At 33.7% G+C, this 22,062-nt stretch overlaps 1 protein-coding gene across 30 annotated transcripts in view; it reads right to left on the reverse strand.

The window, feature by feature from the left end:
• Positions 1-22,062, reverse strand: part of CSPP1 (centrosome and spindle pole associated protein 1) — a 183,702-nt gene that overhangs the window by 115,376 nt on the left and 46,264 nt on the right. For 25 of the 30 annotated variants that reach the window (XR_013367216.1, XR_013367218.1, XR_013367219.1 and 22 more), the window contains 5 exons: positions 13,873-13,971; positions 12,454-12,524; positions 4,146-4,239; positions 2,796-2,853; positions 670-878 (listed from right to left, as the gene is read on the reverse strand). The exons of 3 other annotated variants lie outside the window; for them this stretch is intronic. Coding sequence is in view for 19 of the 27 variants with exons in the window: in XM_077876701.1 (XP_077732827.1) it covers positions 670-878; positions 2,796-2,853; positions 4,146-4,239; positions 12,454-12,524; positions 13,873-13,971 (531 nt within the window). In the remaining 8 variants the exon portion in view is untranslated. The remainder of the gene's footprint in view (positions 1-669; positions 879-2,795; positions 2,854-4,145; positions 4,240-12,453; positions 12,525-13,872; positions 13,972-22,062) is intronic. 2 more of the 30 variants (XM_077876690.1, XM_077876688.1) reach the window with 1 other exon arrangement.

Below are 22,062 nucleotides of genomic sequence, written 5' to 3' on the forward strand. Positions count from 1 at the left end.
AAAATAAGCTCAAATCTTACTAAGGGAAGAAAGCGCATATCCGAAAATATCAATGTTAACAAGAGAATTTTCTTTATGTGTAGTCTAGGACAGCATGATGCCTTCTACCTATAAAAACCAAATCCCTTACCCTAATACCTAAATTACAAGTTTTATATTGTCAACACTTTTTATTTCAGGTATTTGAGTTGCATAGCCTATAAGTAATCACAGAGAAAGAGTTTAAGGAAATAGAATCTAAAATAAAGTAATATATACAAAAGAACCACATAAGAAACTTTTTTCTATTTAAACTCAAAGAAGTAATCAGTGTTTGCCAAGTGGAAATTATAAAATTGAAGAAAAAGTATAGCTTTTATATGTTAAGAGTTTTTAATAATAGATATTCTAAAATGTATCCTAAAACTAAATACTAAATTTAGTTTGTTATGCATTCTAAAACTATTAGAGCATCTTTAAACAATAAAAGAATGTTATAAGGATTTCCCTTGTTTTTATAAGAGAAAAGACTAACAATGCAAACAAATCTGAAGAGAAATTCTTTCACAGAAGCTGTTAATCATACAAAAATCTCTGAAGGACAACTTTACTACTTCACCAAATCCTTCTGAACATAAAATATAATGATACCTTACCTAATTCCCAAACCAAAACATTTTAAACAAGCACCTGGGAGGCACCATTTCACCAAGGGTGCAGCTGGATCCATTGTGCAAATCTTCATTTTGAGATGGGATGGAGTGAATTGATGGGATGGGTGGGGCAGATGGGGCACATAAAGGAGGGAGAGGCGTCTGGAAAGCTACTCTGGGTCTTTCAGGTGGTATCATCTCTTCAAAGTGTCTTGGTGCCACACTAAACTGCTTTAGTCTATCAGGCTAAAATAAAGAAAAAAAAATCTGTTACATGTAATCATAAATTTAAAAGTAGAAATTTAAAGGTGGAAGGGAGCTCAAAAGACCCTCCAACTCAGACTGCAAACAGGCACTTAAGTTAGAGAATAAAGGCATTTTACAGCTATAATAAACTTTGAAGATCCAATCCTTAATTCTATATACGGGGTAATTAAGGATCCCTGAAAGTAAATAAGGTTTCACCATTAATAAATAATGAAGCAAAGACTAGAGCCAGATATTAATTCTAAATATAAAACTCTATTATCCTAGAAACATTGTGCTATTTCTCTATCCAACTGCCATTTCTGACATAAGTGTTCTCGAGAATGGTCAGCAAATGTTTTCTATAAAAAGCCAGAAAGTAAATATATCAGGCTTTGCAGGACATGCAGTTTCTTCAGAACTACGCAACTCAATCATACCAGTAAAGTAGCCCAAAACAATATGTAAACAATGAAGGTGTGCTGTAATAAGACTTTATTTGTAAAAATAGGAAGCAACGAGATTTGGCTATAGTTTCCTAACCCCTGCTTCAGAATTCATTTATGTATCCTTTTCTAAGATTTGACATCAAAAGTAAACCCAAAAGTAATGGTCTAACTATTGTACCTAATGTTTTTTATTTATTCTCATAAAGCAACTTGAAACTCTAAGTTGTTTCATTCAAATATAAAGAATGTCCATCAAACACTAATGTAGCTGTAAAGCAAATGTTTAACTACCACATTACATTAAAAAGTTCAAGATTTTAAAAGAAAGTTTCTAACTGTGAAAACTATTTCAAAGGTATTCACTGATAGAAGAAAATATATTTAGCTTTGGAATTATCCTTTCTTCCCCACCATGTTTAATCCCTCAGAAATGATTTCTCAGATTAATCTGAAAGTTTTATTCTATGGGAAGTCAAAAGCACACTGGGGAAATAAAGGTACACTGGGAGTAATACTAGTACAATATTAAACTTCTTTAAATGGATAGGATATATAATTCAGATATATACTGCTTTAAATCAATAGGATATATACTTAGCATAAGTAAGTGTACTAAAAGTTGCCTATCATTGAATAATTTTAAGTTGCTCTATTCTTTTTAAGAATGAACTTTTTAATGAAATTAAAGTGTCTTTAGTCAAAGACAACAACTTGCCTTAGCAAATTCTACATATCTCACTACCAAAAAAAAGCACATTTTAAGAAGAGCAATAAATTATTACCTCCTCCTTACTTAACTGCAATGATGTAATTCACTCCACTTAATGATGAGAATTGCAAAATTGAAAACAAGATTATTATGTCTCTAGTTTTATAGTAAATAAAAATTACTAAATTGCTTTAACAATATAATCAATGATTTCAGTTTCCATGGAAATCATTCTAAGAAAAGTGATAAATTATTAACACCTGTTGTAAATTAAACTGAGATAACTCTCCCTCGGATAGTACATGTAAACAAAGCAGAAAGAACTAATTTAAAACAACTAAAAGGGCAGCCCGGGTGGCTCAGAGGTTTAGCACCACTTTCAGCCCAGGGCGTGATCCTGGAGATCCTGGATCAAGTCCCACTTCGGGCTCCCTGCATAGAGCCTGCTTCTCCTTCTGCATGTGTCTCTGCCTCTCTCTCTCGTAAATAAACAAATAAAATCCAAATACATAAATAAATAAATAAATAAATAAATAAATAAATAAATAAATAAATAAATAAGATGTACATATGAAAAAGGAAAAATTATCTTAGAGGAATAAATGAGTTAGGACTCACGTTTTATGAGGACTGAATTTATTACTATTCAAATTGGTCTACTATTATATTCCTATCAATATCTTCTACCTCCACCTGCCATCACCACTGAGGCTTATTTAAATGGAAGAGTAAACGTTAAAAGATGCCAGGAATCCTTACCGATTTCTCAGGGTCTCGTACTCCAGAAGCTGCAACGCTGAGTTCCATATCTTTTTCTCTGAACAAAATTAAAATTCTATGTATTAAATAGTTGTAGTAAACACTATCAAAATCATAATCATTATTGTAACAAACTTAAACACAAAGTCCATACAATAACATCTTCGAGTACTAGTAATTCCTTTAACGGACAATAAAGCCTTAAATAATTCTGAAATACTAAATTTTTGATTTGGTGTGAAGTAAACTAGATTTCACATGTAAACTGACTTACAATAAATCTTAAAATCAGTGCCTGGAGTACTTCAAAGTCTCAGTAATTTGTACAGAATAAAGTACAGAAGACAAAATCTTTATCTTATAAAACAAAAATGCTGACGGTTCATGTATGTTTTATTGGCAAAAAAGATAAAAAAATTTAAAATTAATACCATACTTTTTAAGTACTTAACCAGAGTTTGTAAGAAAATTATGTTACAAAAAAAATTACAATGATGTTGAAAAGAACTAATATAAGGAAGTAGATACTGGCTTTCTCAAACATAGAGGCAAAAAGGTAAAACTAGAAGATAATAGTAGGTCTCGAATTCTCTAGACTAAGATATCTATTCCTAATTATAAACCATAATTACTATTTCACAGGTATTTTTACCAGAAAGATTACAAATACTGAGACTTGTATACTATATATATCTGTGGATTTATCATGATTACTTTTTATACTATATCAGTGTGCTTATCATTTTACATTGTTAATAGACAAAATAGTTACATTTTGTATTTGTTACTATGCATGAGATAGTACAGGGGGCATGTAGATAACATTGAATGCTTCTCTAATTCAAAAATTGAAGAAATTAATGAAGGTATGCAAAAGGTCTGTTATATAATATACAGTCTCATTTGTTACCTATATAACACAATAAATGAACACTCATATAGTATTTGTTTTATTGTCCTAGCTGATTTACAATGTAGAGGCTGAAAAGGAAGTGACTTACAAATATATTATCATCTTAAGAAAAATATCCCATTATTTTATTATATAATTGTTGTCACCATGTCATTTACACAAATGCATTTTTTTTTAATATTTTATTTATTTATTTAAGACAGAGAGAAAGGGGGGGCAGGTGGGATGGCAGGTAGAGGAAGAAGGAGAGAGAGAATCTCAAGTGGACACCACAGGGCCAACTAAGGGCCCAAGGTGGGGCTCCAACACATGACCCAAGATCACAAATGGAGTTGAAATCAACAATCAGAAACCCAACTGACTAAGCCACCCAGGCACCCCTACACAAATGCATTTGAAGTTCAAAACACCTTTTTTAAATGCAAACCTTTCATTACCGTCTCTTGTTCTTCTGTTGTTCAGCCATTTGTTCCAACAGTTCTAGTCTATATTTCTCTTTCCTTCTCTGAATAAGTTCTCGATCTTCACCTCCTAGAAAGTGATTTTAAGAAAAAAATGTTTTTAATTCTTAAGCAACATCTCCAACTAGAAACTCAAATTTTTAAAAACCTCCATTTTTAATTACAAATAATTAATGACTACGTCTGCAGAATATATAAAAAGGCAAAATTGTATATTACCTCTTCAATTAATTTCATAATTTATGAATATCCTTTACATGTCAATCACAAGACATATTACGCTTTCCCAAATCTCTAAACTTAATCAAAAACCTTAAATAAAGGAATATTCTAGTGGCTCAGTCAGTTAAGTGGTCCAACTCTTGATTTTGGCTCAGGTCACGACCTCAGGGTAGTGGGATCCAGCCCTGCATGGAGCTCTGCACTGAGGGTGGAGCCTACTTTGGGATTCTCTCTCCCTCTCCTCTGCCCCTTCCCACCATCTGCATACACACTTGCTATCTCTAAAAAAATTTTTTTTTAATTTTTAAATTTTTTAAAAAGAGAATAACGCCCATCCTCATTTTTCTAATAATTGGGATAATATCACCACTAATAACTCCTATAAGCCCTTTAAATTTAACAAGTGTATCCGAAAAGAACATCTCAAGAGCAACTGATCCTTTGTTTTCTGCTAATGGCAAGAACATCAAGCTTCAAAACCTCATATTACTTTGAATGATCATTCTCACTTATTCACTTCATATACAGATCCTCGCTTTATTCTCACCATCTTTAACTTGGATAGGATCTGTCTACATTTCACCTGGATTGGAGCAATAACCTCCTAATTAGTCTCCCCATTCTTCCTCTCTCTGCCCCAATACACCCAGCAAACTTATGTAAGATTAACTGTCTTAAAATACAACACTAATTATATGGGCACCTTGCTCAAAATCTTCAATAGTTCCCTCAATACTATTTAAAAAAAAAAATCTGAGTATCATGTGAAAATCAAGTTGTGCAAACATTTTAGATTCACAGATTATTACTGCATTTTTTTTTGTTTTACTTACAAGTGATTTAGTGATTACTGTGATTTTTTTTTTAGACTACAGCTGACAATGTTACATTAGTTCCAGGTATACAACATTGATTCAACAAGCCTTCACATTATGCTATACTCACCAGGAGTGTAGTTAATATTCGCAACCATATGTTTTTGACTAGATTCCTTATGCTGTGCCTTTTATTCCCACGACATATTCATTCCATACCTGAAAGTTGGAATCTCCCACTCCCCTTAATCCATTTTGCCCATTCTCCCACCCTGCTCCCCTCTGACAACTATCACTTTGTTCTCTATATTTATAAGTCTGATTCCAAATTTTTGTTTATTCGTGTGTTTTTTAAGATTCCACATACAAATGAAATCATATGGTAGTCATCTTTCTCTAACTTATTTCACTTAAGCATAATACCATCTAGGTCCACCCATGTTGTTGCAAATGGCACAATCATACTTTTATGGCTGCATAATATTCCATTGTCTGTATGAACCACTTCTTCGTTATCCATTTGTCAACTGATGGACACTTAGGTTGCTTCCATATCTTGGCTACTGTAAATAATGTTGCAATAAACATAGGGATCCATATATATTTTCAAATTAGTGTTATCATTTTCTTAAGAGTAAATACCCACTAGTGGAATTATTGGATCATACGGTATTTCTTTATCTCATTGTGGTTTTGATTTCCCTTTCTCTGATGATAGTGATACAGAGTATCTTTTCATGTGTCTGTTGCTCATCTGTATGTCTTCTTTGGAAAAAATATCTATTCAGGTCCTCTGCCCATTTTCAATTGATTTTTTTTTTTTTTTTTTTTTTTTTGGTATCCAGTTCTAAAGGTTCTTTATATACTTTGGATATTAACCCCTTATCAGATATATCATTTGCAAATAACTTCTCCTATTTCAGTAGGTTGTCTTTTCATTTTGCTGGTGGTTTCCTTTGCTGTGCAAAAGCTTTTTTATTTTGGTGTAGTTCTAAGAGTTTATTTTTGCTTTTATTTCCCTTGTCTTAGACATTTCTAGAAAGATGCTGCTACATCTGATGTTAGAGAAATTACTGCCTGTGTTCTCTTCTAGGATTTTTATGGTTTTAGGTCTCATATGTAGGTCTTTAATCCATTTTGAGTTTATTTTTTAGTATGGTGAAAGAAAGTAGTCCAGTTCCATTCTTCTACATGTAGTTGTCCAGTTTTCCTAGCACTATAAAGAGATTCTCTTTAAAAAATAAAAATAAAAAAAAATAAAGAAACGATCTTTCCCCATTGTATGCTCTTGTCTTGTCACAGACTAACCATCTATATAAGCGTGGGTTTATTTCTGGGTTCCCTATTCTGTTCCATTAATTTATGTGTCCATTTTATGCCAGTTACCACACTGTTTTGATTACTATAGCTTTGTGGGACTATCTTGAAATTTGGAATTGTGAAACCTCCAGTGTTGTTTTTCTTTCTCAAAATTTCTTTGGCTATTCTGGGTCTTTTGTAGTTCAATATAAATTTTAGTATTATTTTTTCTGGTTTTATAAAATATTCTATTGGTATTTTGCTGGAATTGCACTGAATCTGTAGATTGCTGTGGATAGTACAGATATTTTAGTAATACTAATTCTTCTAGTAGTGCCTGGGTGGTTCAGTTCGTTGAGTGTCAGACTCTCAGTTTCAGCTTAGGTCACTAGCTGAATGTCATGGGATCTAGCCCCACATGGGCTCCATGATCATCAGAGTCTGCTTGAAATTCTGTCTTCCTCCCTCCCCTTCTACCCTTGCCTGCATGCTTGCTGTCATAGATAGATTAGATTAGATTAGATTAGATTAGATAGATAGATAGATAGATAGATAGATAGATAGATAGATAGATAGATGATAGATAGATAGATAGAATCTTAAAAATACTAATTCTTCTAATTCATAAGCATGGAATATCTTTCCATTTCTTTCCTCAATGTTATTATTGCATATCTTAATGACATAAAATAACCTCCTAATCTAAATATGCATCATCTGAAACATCACACAATTGCTGGACATCAAAAATGCAACTGAGCAGCAATTTCTGTTCTACCTTAATTATTAGTCTCCCTATCATCAGTGAATATACAGCATCTAAGTGTGCCCTTAAGCTTAGATGTCAGCAAGAGTGAAGCTACCATAAGGAATAACATGAAATACGTTAAACTTAATAATAATGTTTTATATCAAAGTAAATCGATCCATTCTCCTTCTGATCATGATAGAAGTAATAAACAGAATTTAACATCCCACCATAGAAAGAAAACAATAAAGCTAGGCAAAATATGAAATGTTTTTCAGATACTGCACAACAGGTAGGATAGGACTATAATACCTGAAGGAAGGAGAATGAGGTGAGCCCTTTAACCAATGCCGCTTCTGCCTGAATGCAATTTCCAGACCATAGGTACAGGGAAGGAGAACCTAAACAAAGCCAGGAAACTTAGCAAATCAGATAAAGATCAAAATTCAGGAAGCCTAAAATGTCTGGAGTTTTAGGGCGAAGATTCAAAAAGAAGCAAAAAAAAAAGAGCTTCAGGGGCCACCTAGGTGGCTCAGTCAGTTAAGTGTGCAAGTCCTGATCTCAGGGTCATGAGTTCAAGCCCCATGTTAGGCTCCATTCTAGGCATGGAATCTACTAAAAAAAAAAAAAAAATCTATGCAGGGGACCCTTCAGACTTTACTGTGCACTAGTCTATAAATTAATAGTATAAAATTCCATTAGGCTGGACAAAAAACTGAAAAATTCTTGGATATTCTCAAAGTAGAGAGAAATTCCAGCTCCACCTTACTATAAAGGAGTTCTCAGTGGTCCCCTAAGGTATTCAAGGAAGACCACCCCCCAAAAAAGTCATTTGGTAGTAATAGGGCTGGACTGTCCCTAGGAAGAAGCTACTCTAAGACATCCCTAGCAAAGCTTACAATAAGACCTCAAAAAGTCTGGTTTTTAAGTATCAGAAAAATGTTACTGTGGTAGGCAAAATTCTAAGAGAGATCCCATGTTCCCTGCTTTCTGATGCTGATTCCCTGTATAAACCTCTCCCCTTGAGTATAGGCAGGACTTATGACTTGCTTTCAGCCAACAAAATATGGCAAAGGCCAAAGGAATTTGCTTATGTGATTAAGGTACAAATTCTAGATCAAAATTCAAGTCTGAATCAAAAGAGAGACTGTCTTGGGCGGGCCTGATACAATCAGGTAAAAGCCCTCCCTGAGTTTAGATTTTCCTTGCTAGCATAATAAAGTGAGCAGCCATGGTAAGGAAGCCCATGTGGGAAGAAACAATGGATGGCCTCTAAGAACTGTGGGTGGTCACCACCTAACATCCAGTAAGAAACCAGGGCCCTTAGTAATACAGCCACTAGAGTAAATGAATTTTGCCAATGATGTGAATGGGCTTAGAAGCAGATTCAGATGAAAAAACAGCCTGACACTTTGATTATAGCATTGTGAGTCTTGAAAATTTGTGCTCATATGCGATGCTGCAAACAGAAAACTAATACAACGACCAATAATCATTCGAAATGTTAATCAATAGAAAAAACATGTAAACAGATGATAGAAAAACAAAGATATTAAATTAGCTATCATAACTATGTCCAAGTATTTAAATAAAAATAAGAACACAGGGCCACCTGGCTGGCTGGCTCAATAAGTAGAACAAGCAAGTCTTGATATTGGGGTCTTGAGTTCAAGCCCCACATTTAAAAAAAAAAAAATCAACTGGATTTTAAAATAAGTAAACTTATTTACTTATTTGAGAGAGAGAGAGTGCAGTTGCGAGCAGAGGGAGGGGTCAAAGGAGAGGGAGAGAGAGAAAATCCACAAGCAGACTCCCCCAGCTGAGAGTGAACCCTGACACAGGGCTTGATCCCAGAACTCTGAGATTATGACATGAACCAAAACCAAGAGTTGGCCAACTTAACTGACTGAGCCACCTCAGTGCACTACCCTCCCTTTCTGAGATTTATTTAAAAATCTATTTTCTAAAAAAAATAGGAACATAATGAGGAAGAAATAGAATGTTACCAAAAAAAAAAAAGGGGGGGGGGGGAGTTCTGCTTCTACTTAGCAGAAAGCTGTAAGAGAACACAGCTCAAACCCTACAATGGGGGAAAAACAATCATCTATAAAACTGTAACTTTTAAAAAGCCCATCAGAGAGCTGAGGTTATAAGAAACTAGGTAAAAGTAAATTCCAAAGGGTATAAAAACCAATCCAAAGAGAGATGGGATAATCCAAATTTTTTTTTACCTTTCATAGAGTATGGAGAAGTAGGCAGCTGCCTTAAAAATAGGTAGGAAGGAAATAGCTGGAATGTTAATGAATTCTTATAGGCTTTTGGTGGGCTAGAGTAACAATGTAGATTCTCTGGAAAACCCAGACACAAGAGGAATCTGCACTCACTTCTCCACCTCCACCAGATGCTTATGATAGAGACTGGAGATAGGGCAACATGAGATACATGAAAGAGATCTTTCCGAAGCCAAATAACACTCTATGCTTTCTAGATACTTCTTTCATACAAAGCAATGGCCATATGTATTGGCTGAAGAGCAGAAAACCTGCTAGACCCAGCATTCTGCACTTCTATAAAGCGAAGTTCTGTTACTATCAGGGGAAGGGCAGGAAATTCTCACACAAACCCTCCACACACACAAAGGACAGTTTGGCTACCACTCTGGGAAGCATCAGGAACACTGATAGAGACTCATTTCCAAGAACCAGATATACAGGATCAGCCTAGCAACAAATAAAAAGCAACAGCAATCACTCTGTCAGGGTCAAATAGGTCCTGCTGAAAACTGAGGAAGGTGCAGGCACACTAAGAATATCCCTCCAGCACTCCAGGCCCCACACTAAGAACAAGGTAGTGAGAGAATTTAAAACTTATTTCTAAACAAGTGGTAGAAAAAGAGCTAAAAATGATTAAATACGCACAAGACATGAACATCACTATCAACCAACTGATCTACTTGACATTTATAAACCACTACACTCAACACCCATAAAATGCATTCTTTCAACTACAAACTAAAAATTCACCAAGATAAACTATATTCTAAGCCATTAACAATATTTTTTAAATTCAAATTTGAAAAAATTGAAATTATACAAACCTTTCCAGACCATAAGGGAATTAAACAAGCAGACAGTGATTAAAAAAAAAAAGAAAAAAAAAAAAAAAAGGGATCCCTGGGTGGCGCAGCGGTTTAGCGCCTGCCTTTGGCCCAGGGTGCGATCCTGGAGACCCGGGATCGAATCCCACGTCGGGCTCCCGGTGCATGGAGCCTGCTTCTCCCTCTGTCTATGTCTCTGCCTCTCTCTCTCTCTCTCTGTGTGTGACTATCATAAATAAATTAAAAAAAAAAAAAAAACCAGGAGGAAAATCTCAAATAATCCATGATTCTTTTATGAACTCCACAATATATTATTATTTTTGCTCTAAGTAGTCACGGTCTTAATTTTTAAAATAAAGCAAAAGGCTTCAAATGAGGTCCCTGGAGCAAAATCATAGGAAGACAAATTTCAATTCAAATGAAATGAGAATTTTATACCAATCAGATTGTGCTATCTCTGGATTTCCCAATGGGTCCACACACATATAGGCCAGGGGGGGGAAAAAAAAAACATGAGACAAATCACTGGATTAAATAATTTTAAATGGTTTATTCCAAGCAGTAGAGTCTATTATCTTACCTAATATTCATCCATAATTCCTAGATTGCAGTAATGGCTAATTTATACCATTCAACCTTAAAATTTTAGGGTAATCTACTTATTGATAAAATTGTCAGTGGACTTTCAACAAAGAAATTCATTTCTCCAATTTTTATTATGTTTAACAAAATACATCATAAGAATGAAGCCTTTATTCTGACTTAGGTTACACTGGTAAATTCTCACTTAAAGACATTACATTAGAATAAAACTTTAGGGGTGCCTGGGTGGCTCAATCAGTTGAGTGACTGGCTCTTGATTTCAGTTCAGGTCATGATCTTGGGGTTTTGGGATCGACCCCACATCGGGCTCTGCACTCAGTGGGAAGCCTGCTCGAGGATTCTCTCTCTCCCTCTCCCTCTGCCCTTCCCTCTGCTTGTGCTCTCTAAAATAAAAAATACATCTTTAAAAAAATAAATCAATAAAAATCTAGTTGCTATGCCCTATTATCTCACAATAGCCATTTCAAGGAAAGAAAGATCTGAGAATATTATGCAATTAAATATCTCTAAGCCAAGATTTAAATTACTGACCGCTTTCACACTGAATGAATCTAAACTTTTATCCAATTTTCTCACATACTTCACTTGAAATCAAATTTCATGTTATTTTTTCTAATAGTTTTTACACAGAAAACAGACCACTTTTCTATTTTAAAGTTATACATAAGAAATAAGTAAGGCTCTCTCTTTACACTGTTTCTGAAATTATGACAAGTAGCAAATCAATATCCTTATATGAAACAATGACCTTCATTTCTGATAAAATAGAAAATTTGGATTATGATCATGATTTGTACAAAATATCTTCTCAGGAACTACATGGAAAGATCATAGGAAAGGATGTTTATCAAAGGATAAAAGGAACTAGCAAGGAAACTAAAATGTCAGGCAGTTCTATACTAACTAAAGAAGAGAAAGAATGAAGAAAAAAACTGTCACATATAAAACAGAATATAAGAAACAGCCACACTACAACAAAGCTACTGAAATTAATATTTCACTTATCATCTATAGAAAGCTCATTATTAAAGTTATTCCATTTTAAAATTATACACAGGGCAGCCCGTGTGGCTCAGCGGTTTAGCACTGCCTTTGGCCCAGGGAGTGATCCTGGGGACCCAGGATCGAGTCCTGCGTCGGGCTCCCTGCATGGAGCCTGCTTCTCCCTCTGCCTGTGTCTCTGCCTCTCTCTCTCTCTGTCTCTCATGAATAAATAAATAAAATCTAAAATAAAATAAAATAAATAAATAAATAAAATAAAATAAAGTTAATAAAATAAAATAAAATAAAATAAAATAAAATAAAATAAAATAAAATAATACACAGAGCTATATACAATATACATTAAATGTTTAGCATAGGCCCTATCATAAAGTAAGCACTAGATAAGTATTTTCTATTATTAGTAGCAGTAGTATTAATGACAATACTGAGTTCTCACCAAAGAACTTTTCTACAACAGTTTGCAAAAGTTTAATCAACTGGAAGTTTTATACGTACCAAAGAGCATTCCCGCAAAAGGACTACAGATCTCTCGGTTAGTAGATTTGGATGGTTCATTGTCTCGAGCACTAAAACAAAAAACAAAAAGAATTACAACTCAAATGAAATTGTAGGAACGAGCTATAGGCCTTTCAAAGTACTATGGACACTATAATGGTCACATATTTTTAAAGTCAGGGTAAAATCAGCATGTTCTCTCTTTAAATAGTGGGACCTCAATAGATTCAGCCTCTATAAACATATAACCTTTTTCTTCAGCTTACATCACTGGCTCTATAGATTCCCAATAAAATTTTTTTCATAAGAACAGTCAAATCAGTAAGGAAAATGGATATAAATACACATAAGTCCTAAATAAAGAGGAGAAAGGAGATACCTATTCACACAGTTGAGAAAGAAGAGCAGCTCTTAAAAACTCCTTCCTTAAAATACAGAAATAAGAGGGGGAGCTGGGGAGACAACTGACTCAAAGGAAATCTAATCAGACCCAAACAACAGATTATCTTATCTCAAGCACTTCTATATATTACTTTTCTTCAGAGAAAACAGACGCTTTTCCTGACATATGACATTATTTTCTTCATTATACACTATAGATTCCGAGCCATTTATACTTATGTATAAGAAAGCCACCAAAATGATAAAAACTATCAACAGAAAGAAAACGTGAATATAAAATACATATGATTTCTGTTCTCTTTGTCAAGACAGAATTATTATGAGCACTAATTTTACAAAGTAAGCATAAAAATTACCTAATCAATAAGCTGAAAATGAAAAAAAAATTTTTTTTTTCAAAGGAAAATTCACATTGCAGGAACATTTTCTATTTATTTCTAGTTAATTTATATCACTCCCATAACTCTAAGATATTTTAAATTGATTTTTAGTGGGATCCCTGGGTGGCGCAGCGGTTTGGCGTCTGCCTTTGGCCTAGGGCGCGATCCTGGAGACCCAGGATCGAATCCCACGTCGGGCTCCCGGTGCATGGAGCCTGCTTCTCCCTCTGCCTGTGTCTCTGCCTCTCTCTCTCTCTCTCTGTGACTATCATAAATAAATAAAAAAATTTAAAAAAAAAAAATTTGATTTTTAGTCCATTAAACTAGATGCTTATTTCTCCTTTCATTATTTCAAACAAATTTATATATACTTTATAATTATAGGGAGTTCTTTGGAACACCGTGGCATACTAATAATCCAAACCTGCTGTTCAAAAGAATGTTGTAAAGTACTATAAATTTTCATTTAACACAATTCTCCCCCCCTCCTTCTTTTGTTTCCCTTTAGTTCTTTTCTTATTAAATAAGGAAAGTTATTAACATACTATACCTTTCTACTTATTCAGCAAGCCAGTTTTAGCAGGTGCTGTTTCACAGTGTAAGGACTGAATGACAGAATTTATATTATATACTATACCTTTTATTTCCAGCAGATGAAATGCGTATGTTTGACTGCTCTGTGACATCACCACCATAGTCCTTAGGAGGCACATTCCCTCGTCTGTTCCCGTACATCCTTAAAAACACATTAGCTTATAAAGCTTGCTCCACATACAGTGGACCTTCCTATAACCCTTTGGTGTTTTTACATTTGATATGGGAAATGTTAATGGGAACAAAGTGTTATAATGAAGTTTTACTGCAAACACATTCAAAAATTAATTTGAAGGAGATTTACTTCACATATGATTTCCTGGTTAATAGGAGAAACTGAGAGTTTAAATTCAATATTCTTTAAAATAAAGTTATAAATTATTTCAATATAACTTCTAACTTTTAATTTCAAATTATGCATATACTAATACTTTCCTATCATTCATTTAATTCAAAAAATTAATTAGTACCTACTACATGCCAAATACTATTTATTCTAGGCACTGGTATATGAACATGGTCCTTGTTCTCATGAAGATTATAGATCAATTTCACAATGAGATCTCTTTTTTAAACAAAATTCACAGATTTTAGAAATTACTTCACTGCATATACAAACCTTTTTGACTTAAAAATATGGCAGCTGTCTTACCATTAGATTAAATCAAATATAGCAAGGCACAACATTTGCTAACACTGTAAATCACATGAAAGAATAAATATTAGCAACAGGTGAATGGCAAACATTATAAACAAATAGTCTGATACATGGGTTAAAAATGATCACTTTACTCACAAGGTCATAGACAACATAAAAGAAAGATCAGAATTTCTTTTTCCTTAAAAATCCTTTTCAGAAAATCATCTTAAAATTTTTTCATTTAATCTTTTTTCCACTTGGCAAACATTGATTTCTTTAGCTTAATTCCTCATACCAGAGAAACCAACATGACTTTTTATCAGCATCCATGAAAATCAGCATTTCACAAGTTACATTTCTTCATGTGGTTGTTAAGAAACTATTTTCTCTCAAAAAGACTACTAGAGAGAAATATAGCTGTTAAAGTATTATTCAATATTTAGGTGAATTTCATTTTCCCATTAAGAAAAATGGCAATTTTTAGAAGAAAAGGAATTTATTCTCCACAGAGCCAGCATAGAAGTCTTTCCTCGGGGGATCCCTGGGTGGCGCAGCGGTTTGGCGCCTGCCTTTGGCCCAGGGCGCGATCCTGGAGACCCGGGATCGAGTCCCACATCAGGCTTCCTGCATGGAGCCTGTTTCTCTCTGCCTCTCTCTCTCTCTCTGTATCTCTCATTACTAAAAAATAAATAAAAATTAAAAAAAAAAAAAGAAGTCTTTCCTCATTTGTGTCCATCACATAAGCACTGTCAAAATTATCTAGATAATTGAAAAAACTATCCGAAATACATCTTCATCATAACTGACTTGGCATGATACATAAATAGCTCCCATTTTTTAGCCATATCTACAGAACTCTCCACAAGCCCTTTCAAAAAGCAATGTCAAATTATTTCAATTTACCAATGCATAGCTGATTTAATATCTAAAACCGATGTGCTCAAGTCTCTGTTTTAAACTGACATGTCAGTTTGGTGTCTCTCATTCCCTATTTCTACCACTTAAAGAACTAGTAAATACAAACTCTGATTCAAATTTGTAATTAATAATGCCAGGCAACCAGATTTAATTATACTTTTCTATATTAAACATGCATGAACAAGAAAGAGTTAACAGCATAGGCCTAAAATTGTCAACCTTTAAGAAACCTATTTGGGGGCACCTGGGTTGGTTAAGCATCCACCTTCAGCTCGGGTCATGATCACAGGACCCTGGGATCAAGCCTCCCTGCTCAGTGGGGAGCCTGCTTCTCCCTCTCTTCCCCCGCTCATGCTTTCTGTCACTGTTCTCTCTCCCAAATAAATAAGAAGAAAGAAAGAAAGAAAGAAAGAAAGAAAGAAAGAAAGAAAGGAAGGAAGGAAGGAAGGAAGGAAGGAAGGAAGGAAGGAAGGAAGGAAGGAAGGAAGGAAGGAAGGAAGGAAGGAAGGAAGGAAAAGAAAGAAAAGAAAGAAAAGAAAGAAAAGAAAGAAAAGAAAGAAAAGAAAGAAAGAAAAAGAAAAGAAAAGAAAACAAGACCTATTTGGAAGCCTGGCCCTGATAAACTGATAAAGAGTGAGTCATGCCTAAACTATTTCTACAAACAATACAGTTTATGCTGAAGATCTGCTTTCCTTCGAGAAGCTCAGAATTTTCATATATCCTCAAAAAAGGGTGCTTATGTGACCAGACCTCAATAAAAACATTGGGTACTGAGTCTCTTATGACTTTTCCTGGTAGACAACATTTCACACATGTTGTCACAATTCAATGCTGAAGGAATTAAGCATGTCCTCTATGACTCCACTAGGACAGAACTCTCGGAAACTTGTGCCTGCTTGCCCTCAGACTTTGTCCAAGCTCCTTTTTCCTTTGCTGATTTTATTTGGTATCCTTTCACTGTAATAAATCATACCCATAAATATAACTACATACACAGAAGTCTTGTAAATCCCCTTAGTGAATCACCAAACCTGGAGGTGGTCTCCCATGACCCAAAAGACAAAAGTAAGTAAATGTGTTGATGTGGCAAAGCGGTGCCTCAACAAATAAAAGTTTTCATATACAGAGAAACAAAGTTACAAATTTTAAAAAACATACCTTGTGATTAAACCAGAATTAAAGGCTACTTAAATATACAAAATTCTTTCTAAAATTTATCCAAGAGCCTGTGACTTCCTGCATTTTCAGTTAAGTTCTCTAAAAGCAATATTTCGACTTTGCAATTCTACCCTAACTTTATGCAGTTGTACTGAAAATATGCTACATCCAAATCATCTGTATTAAAAATGTTTCATATGGGACGCCTGCGTGGCTCAGTGGTTGAGTGTCTGCCTTCTTCTCAGGGCACGAATCCTAGGACCCCAGGATGGAGACCCACATCAACTTCCCCTTGGGGAGCCTGCTTCTCCCTCTGCCTACGTCTCTGCCTCTTACCTCTGTGTCTCTCATGAATAAATAAAATCCTTTTAAAAATAAATAAAAATAAAAAATGTTTCATAGGTTCTTCGGCATAAATAGCTTAATAAAGTAAGCATCATAAACACAAAAGGTCATTTTCAAGTCCATTCTAAATTAAAGAAATTTAAGAAATTATTTATGTATAAAGTCATGATCTCTTTGTTAAATTCTATAGTAAAATCACAAAGTTTTCTAACAAACAATAGGGAAGATAGCTTAAGGTGTATTCACAACAGGCTCTGTGCTAAGCATGAAACCTGCTGAAGATTCTCTCTCTCCTTCTGCCCTTTCCTCCTACTCTATACACACTTGCTCATTTTCTAAATCTCTTAAAAGCAAACAAACAAACCTTTACCGAGACAGTGAAGTTCTCCAGAAAGAAATTGGTGAAAGCCAATGGTGTTTTATCATTTCTATCTCCTCTCTTCAATTCTCTCAACATTAAGGGAGACCAACAAATGGTAATAGCCACAAATAACGAACTCATTATATTTCTAAGAGCAATCTGATTCTAATTAAAGTCCAAGAGTTCAGTTTGTCCCTGAGAAGTCCTTTCTGTTATAGCTTCTAATACCAAATAAAAACTATCCCTAAGACTCAGAACCAATCTACCTAAATATTTTATGACTTTAAATCCATAGATTCACTATTCACACCTCAATCCACTAGATTTTGTCAGAAAGAGACCACCTCAAAAAAGAATTTGCTTTCTTAAAAAAAAAAAAAAAAAAAAAATTTTGCTTTCTTTGACATACCAAATCAGATTTAACTGAAGTAATTTTAAAAATTATAAGCGGTTTTACCATCCTACTATCACACACACACAAAAAAAAGTTACAAGTATGTTAAATGGAAAAAGGTTTTTCTCTATTTCCTGAAAGACATGGATCAACAACTTTACTGAGGTTCAAATCTCAATGCCCAAAGAGACTAGGTATAAGCTATAGGCCAAGTTTACTCTAAAAATTAACACACGTTTACCTTTAAAAAAAAAAAAAAGTTAGTCTTACAGAAGAAAAGCAAACTTTCTAAAACCACTGGTTGTCCCAGCTAATTTAAATATGAATGAACAATTCCTAAATAATGAATAACTTCTCTATTTTCCTTAACAAATCACAGAATCAAACTACTTTAGGAACAAATTTACAATGTTTGTGCTATCAAGAATAACACATCATAAAAAAATATTTACCATCTGTTAGTCCTGGATTTATAATAGCTCAGAGAGAGGGGAAAAAATCAAAAAAATTAATAAAATAAAATAAATAAAAAATAAATAAATTTTTAAAAAGAGGGAAAAAAATCAAATTTCTCCTTACTTAAAAAAAATCATCTAATTCATAAAATGGATATACCACCTTGTTTTGATATAAAGAATTTCTCTAACACAAATGAATTCTGCTATTAGGGGTACTCTCCTAATACTTAGCTGTTAACTATGGGTTACCATTTTTCTCACTGTTTTCTGTTGTTTTATGATTTTATTTGCTTTAAATCAGTATGTTTTTTCTATTATCAAGCCCATCTTCAAAATGGAGAAAAAAGTTATATTAAAGAGGCCATTCCAGAGATAAATGAAAATTACTATATTTTAGAGAAAAAAAATAAGTTCTAATGAGACACTTCTCCTCATTTACACCTTACATATTAAGCATGCACATTTCTTAGAATGTCTCACATTAAGCAAGCACGTACTCATCTATGTGACTAACACACAGATTCTAATTTCACATGGAATGTTATTTCAGAATTTTATTAAATGACTATTAAGATTACAAACTAACAAAAATCAAGAGTAAAATAGAATGGGAGTGCTAACTGCATTAATTACATTAAAACTTTTAAAAGCATTTTTTAAAGCTAAGTTTCTTTTACTCATTAACATTGGTTATAAGTAAACACAGTAAAGTAATATATTAACTTCTACAGGTCAAGTTAATAAATAATAAAGACCAGGATGATCATATTTAAAAAGAGCCTACAAATTTCAAAGTATAATGAAATACACCATTACCTTCAGCCTCTAAAAGTTCGTAACACATAAATTTTAGTCAAATTGTAAATATTTATAAATAAATAAGACATACACAAACACACACACATATACAAAGAATGTAAGTGTCAAGCAAAATACTAACTACCTTGTTAACTATTTTAAAACACTGGCCGGTGATTAATGATGAGTTCAGAAGTGTAACATCATTCCTAGGCTTTAGCTTTCCCATATTTAAAATGGGCACAGTAGTTCACTAATGAATACATTATGGAACATGAAATCGTTTATGGGATAATTAGAAAAAAAGTGAGACCAAAAATATAAAACTCAAAAATTGTTCAAAATTAAAAGTGAAATTTATCATATGCTGGCTTTAAGAAGGAAAGAACAAGAGAAATTTAGAAAAATGAAGGAAAATTAATTTTGTACTTCTCACAGTTATAACTATTTTTTGTCAAGAATTTCTGGTTTATAATATTACTAATAAATACTTAGACTAAAAACAAGGAACAATATTACATACATAATGTATGATAAAGGATTAATCCATTGAGAGGAAATAACAATTGTAAATATGCACCCAAAATAGGATCACCAAAGTACATAAAGTAAATATTAACAAACATAAGGAGAGAAATTGACAGTAATATAATAACAGTAGAGGTCTCTAACACCCCACTTACATCAATTGATATCATCCAGACAGAAAATCAGTAAGAAAACAGTGGCTCTGAAGAACACATTATACCAGATGTACTTAACAGATATATAAAGAATATTCCATCCAAACATAGCAGAATACACAATCTTTTCACGTGCACATGAAACATTCCATAGGATAGATTACATGCTAGGTCACAAAACAAGTCAGAATGAATTTAAGAAGACTGAAATCCTAATCAAACACCTTTTCCAGCCACAACAGTATGAAACTAGAGACCAATTACAAAGGGAAAAAAGAAAGAAAAAAAGAGAGGGAGAGAAAGCAAGCAAGCAAGCAAACACAAAAAATGTGGAGGCTAAACAACATTCTACCAAGCAGTGGGTCAGTGAAGAAATGAGAGGAAATCCAAAACACATGGAGAAATATGACATAGTGAAAACAGTTCTAAGAGCATCTACAGTTTCACAGGCCTACCTCAAGAGACAAGAAAAAAAACTCAATCTAACCTTATACATAAAGAATCTAAAAAAAAATAACAAACCCATGGGGCATCCCAGGTGGCTCAGCAGTTTAGCGCCGCCTGCAGCCCAGGGCGTGATCCTGGAGACCCAGGACCAAGTCCCTCGTCAGGCTCTCTGCATGGAGCCTGCTTCTCCCTCTGCCTGTATCTATGCCTCTCTCTGTGTGTCTCTCTCATGAATAAATAAAATCTTTTTTAAAAATAAATAAATAAATAAATAACCCAAAGTCTGCAGAAAGGAAAAAACAAGATCAGAGCAGAAATAAATAAAATGGAGACTAAAAAAACAATAGAAAGGATCAATAAACAAAGCTGTTCTCTGAAAACAAAATTGATAAACCTTTAGCCAGACTCATCAAGAAGATAATAAATTTATTTATTTTAAATAAATTCAGAAATGAAAGACAAGTAACAAATAACAACACAAACATACAGAGAATTTTAAGAGACTACTATGAAAAATTATATGCCAACAAATTGGGACAACCTAGAAGAAATGGAAAATTCCCAGAATCATATAATTTTCCAAAACTGAATCAGAAAGACTCAAAAAATCTGAACAGATCAATTTCTAATAACGAAACTGAACTACAGTCACAAAAGTTCCAGCAGGGGTGCCTGGGTGGCTCAGATAAGTGTCTGCCTTTGGCTCAGGTCATGATCCCAAGGTCCTGGAATCAAGCCCTGCATTAGGCTCCCCGCTGAGCCTGCTTCTCCCTCTCCCCTCCCCCCGCTCATGTGTACTCTCTCTCAAATAAATAAAATCTTAAAAAAAAAAAAAAAAAAAAAAAAAACACAACTTCTAACAAACAAGTCCAGGACAAGATGGTTTTCCAGGGAAATTCTACCAAATAATTCAAGGATGATTTGATATATGCAAGACAATCAACCTGACACATCACATTAACAAAATGAAGCATAAAATCCATATGATCACTTCAACAGATGCAGAAAAGGCATCTGACAAAATACAACATCCATTTATGATAAAAACTCTTGTTAAAGTAGGTTTAGAAGGAACATACTTCATCATAATAAAGGCAATACGTATAACATAAAGCTATAATACAGATATTAAAATAGACATACAAATAAAGTAAAAAATAAAAATAAATTTAAAAAAATTTTAAAGGCCATATATGAAAAACACATGATGAAAACTGAGAGCCTCTAAGATTGGGAACAAGACAACGATGACCATTCTTGGCACTTTTATTCAACACTGCACTAGAAGTACAAGTCACAACAATCAGACAAGAAAAAGAAATAAAAACCATCCAAACTGGTAATGAAGAAATAAAACTTTCACTATTTGCAGATGATGCCAAACTATATACAGGAAGTCCTAAAAACTCCACCAAAAAACTATGAGAACTAATAATCAATTCAGTAATACAGCAGAATAGGAAATTAATATAGAGAAATCTGCTGCATTTCTATAAACCAATAATGAGTTGGCAGAAAGAAAAAAAAATTTTTCATCCTATTTACAATTGTATTGCATTAAAAAAAAAAAAAAAAAAAAAACCTAGGAATACATTTAACCAAGGAGGTCAAAGACCTACACTGTGAAAACTATAAGACTCTGATGAAAGAAACTGAAGATGACACAAATGAAAAGATACCCCATACTCATGGACTGGAAGAAATAATATTGCTAAAAATGTCCCTACTGCTCATAACAATCTACAGATTCAATGCAATTCCTATCAAAATGCCAAAAGCACTTATCACAGAATTGAAACAAATATTCCTAAAATTTGTACCAAACCACAAAAGACCCTGAATAGCCAAGAGAAACTTGAAGAAGAACAAAGCTGGAAGCATCACAATCCGAATTTCAAGATAGTACTATGAAACTACAGTAATCAAAACAGTATGGTGCTAGCACAAAAATAGACATATGGATCAATGGAGCTGAACAGAGACCCCAGAAATAAACCCACACTTACACAGTCAATTAACATGACAAAAGAG

This window comes from Canis aureus, chromosome 28 (assembly GCF_053574225.1).
Source record: "Canis aureus isolate CA01 chromosome 28, VMU_Caureus_v.1.0, whole genome shotgun sequence".
In the NCBI taxonomy this organism is placed as follows: domain Eukaryota; kingdom Metazoa; phylum Chordata; class Mammalia; order Carnivora; family Canidae; genus Canis; species Canis aureus.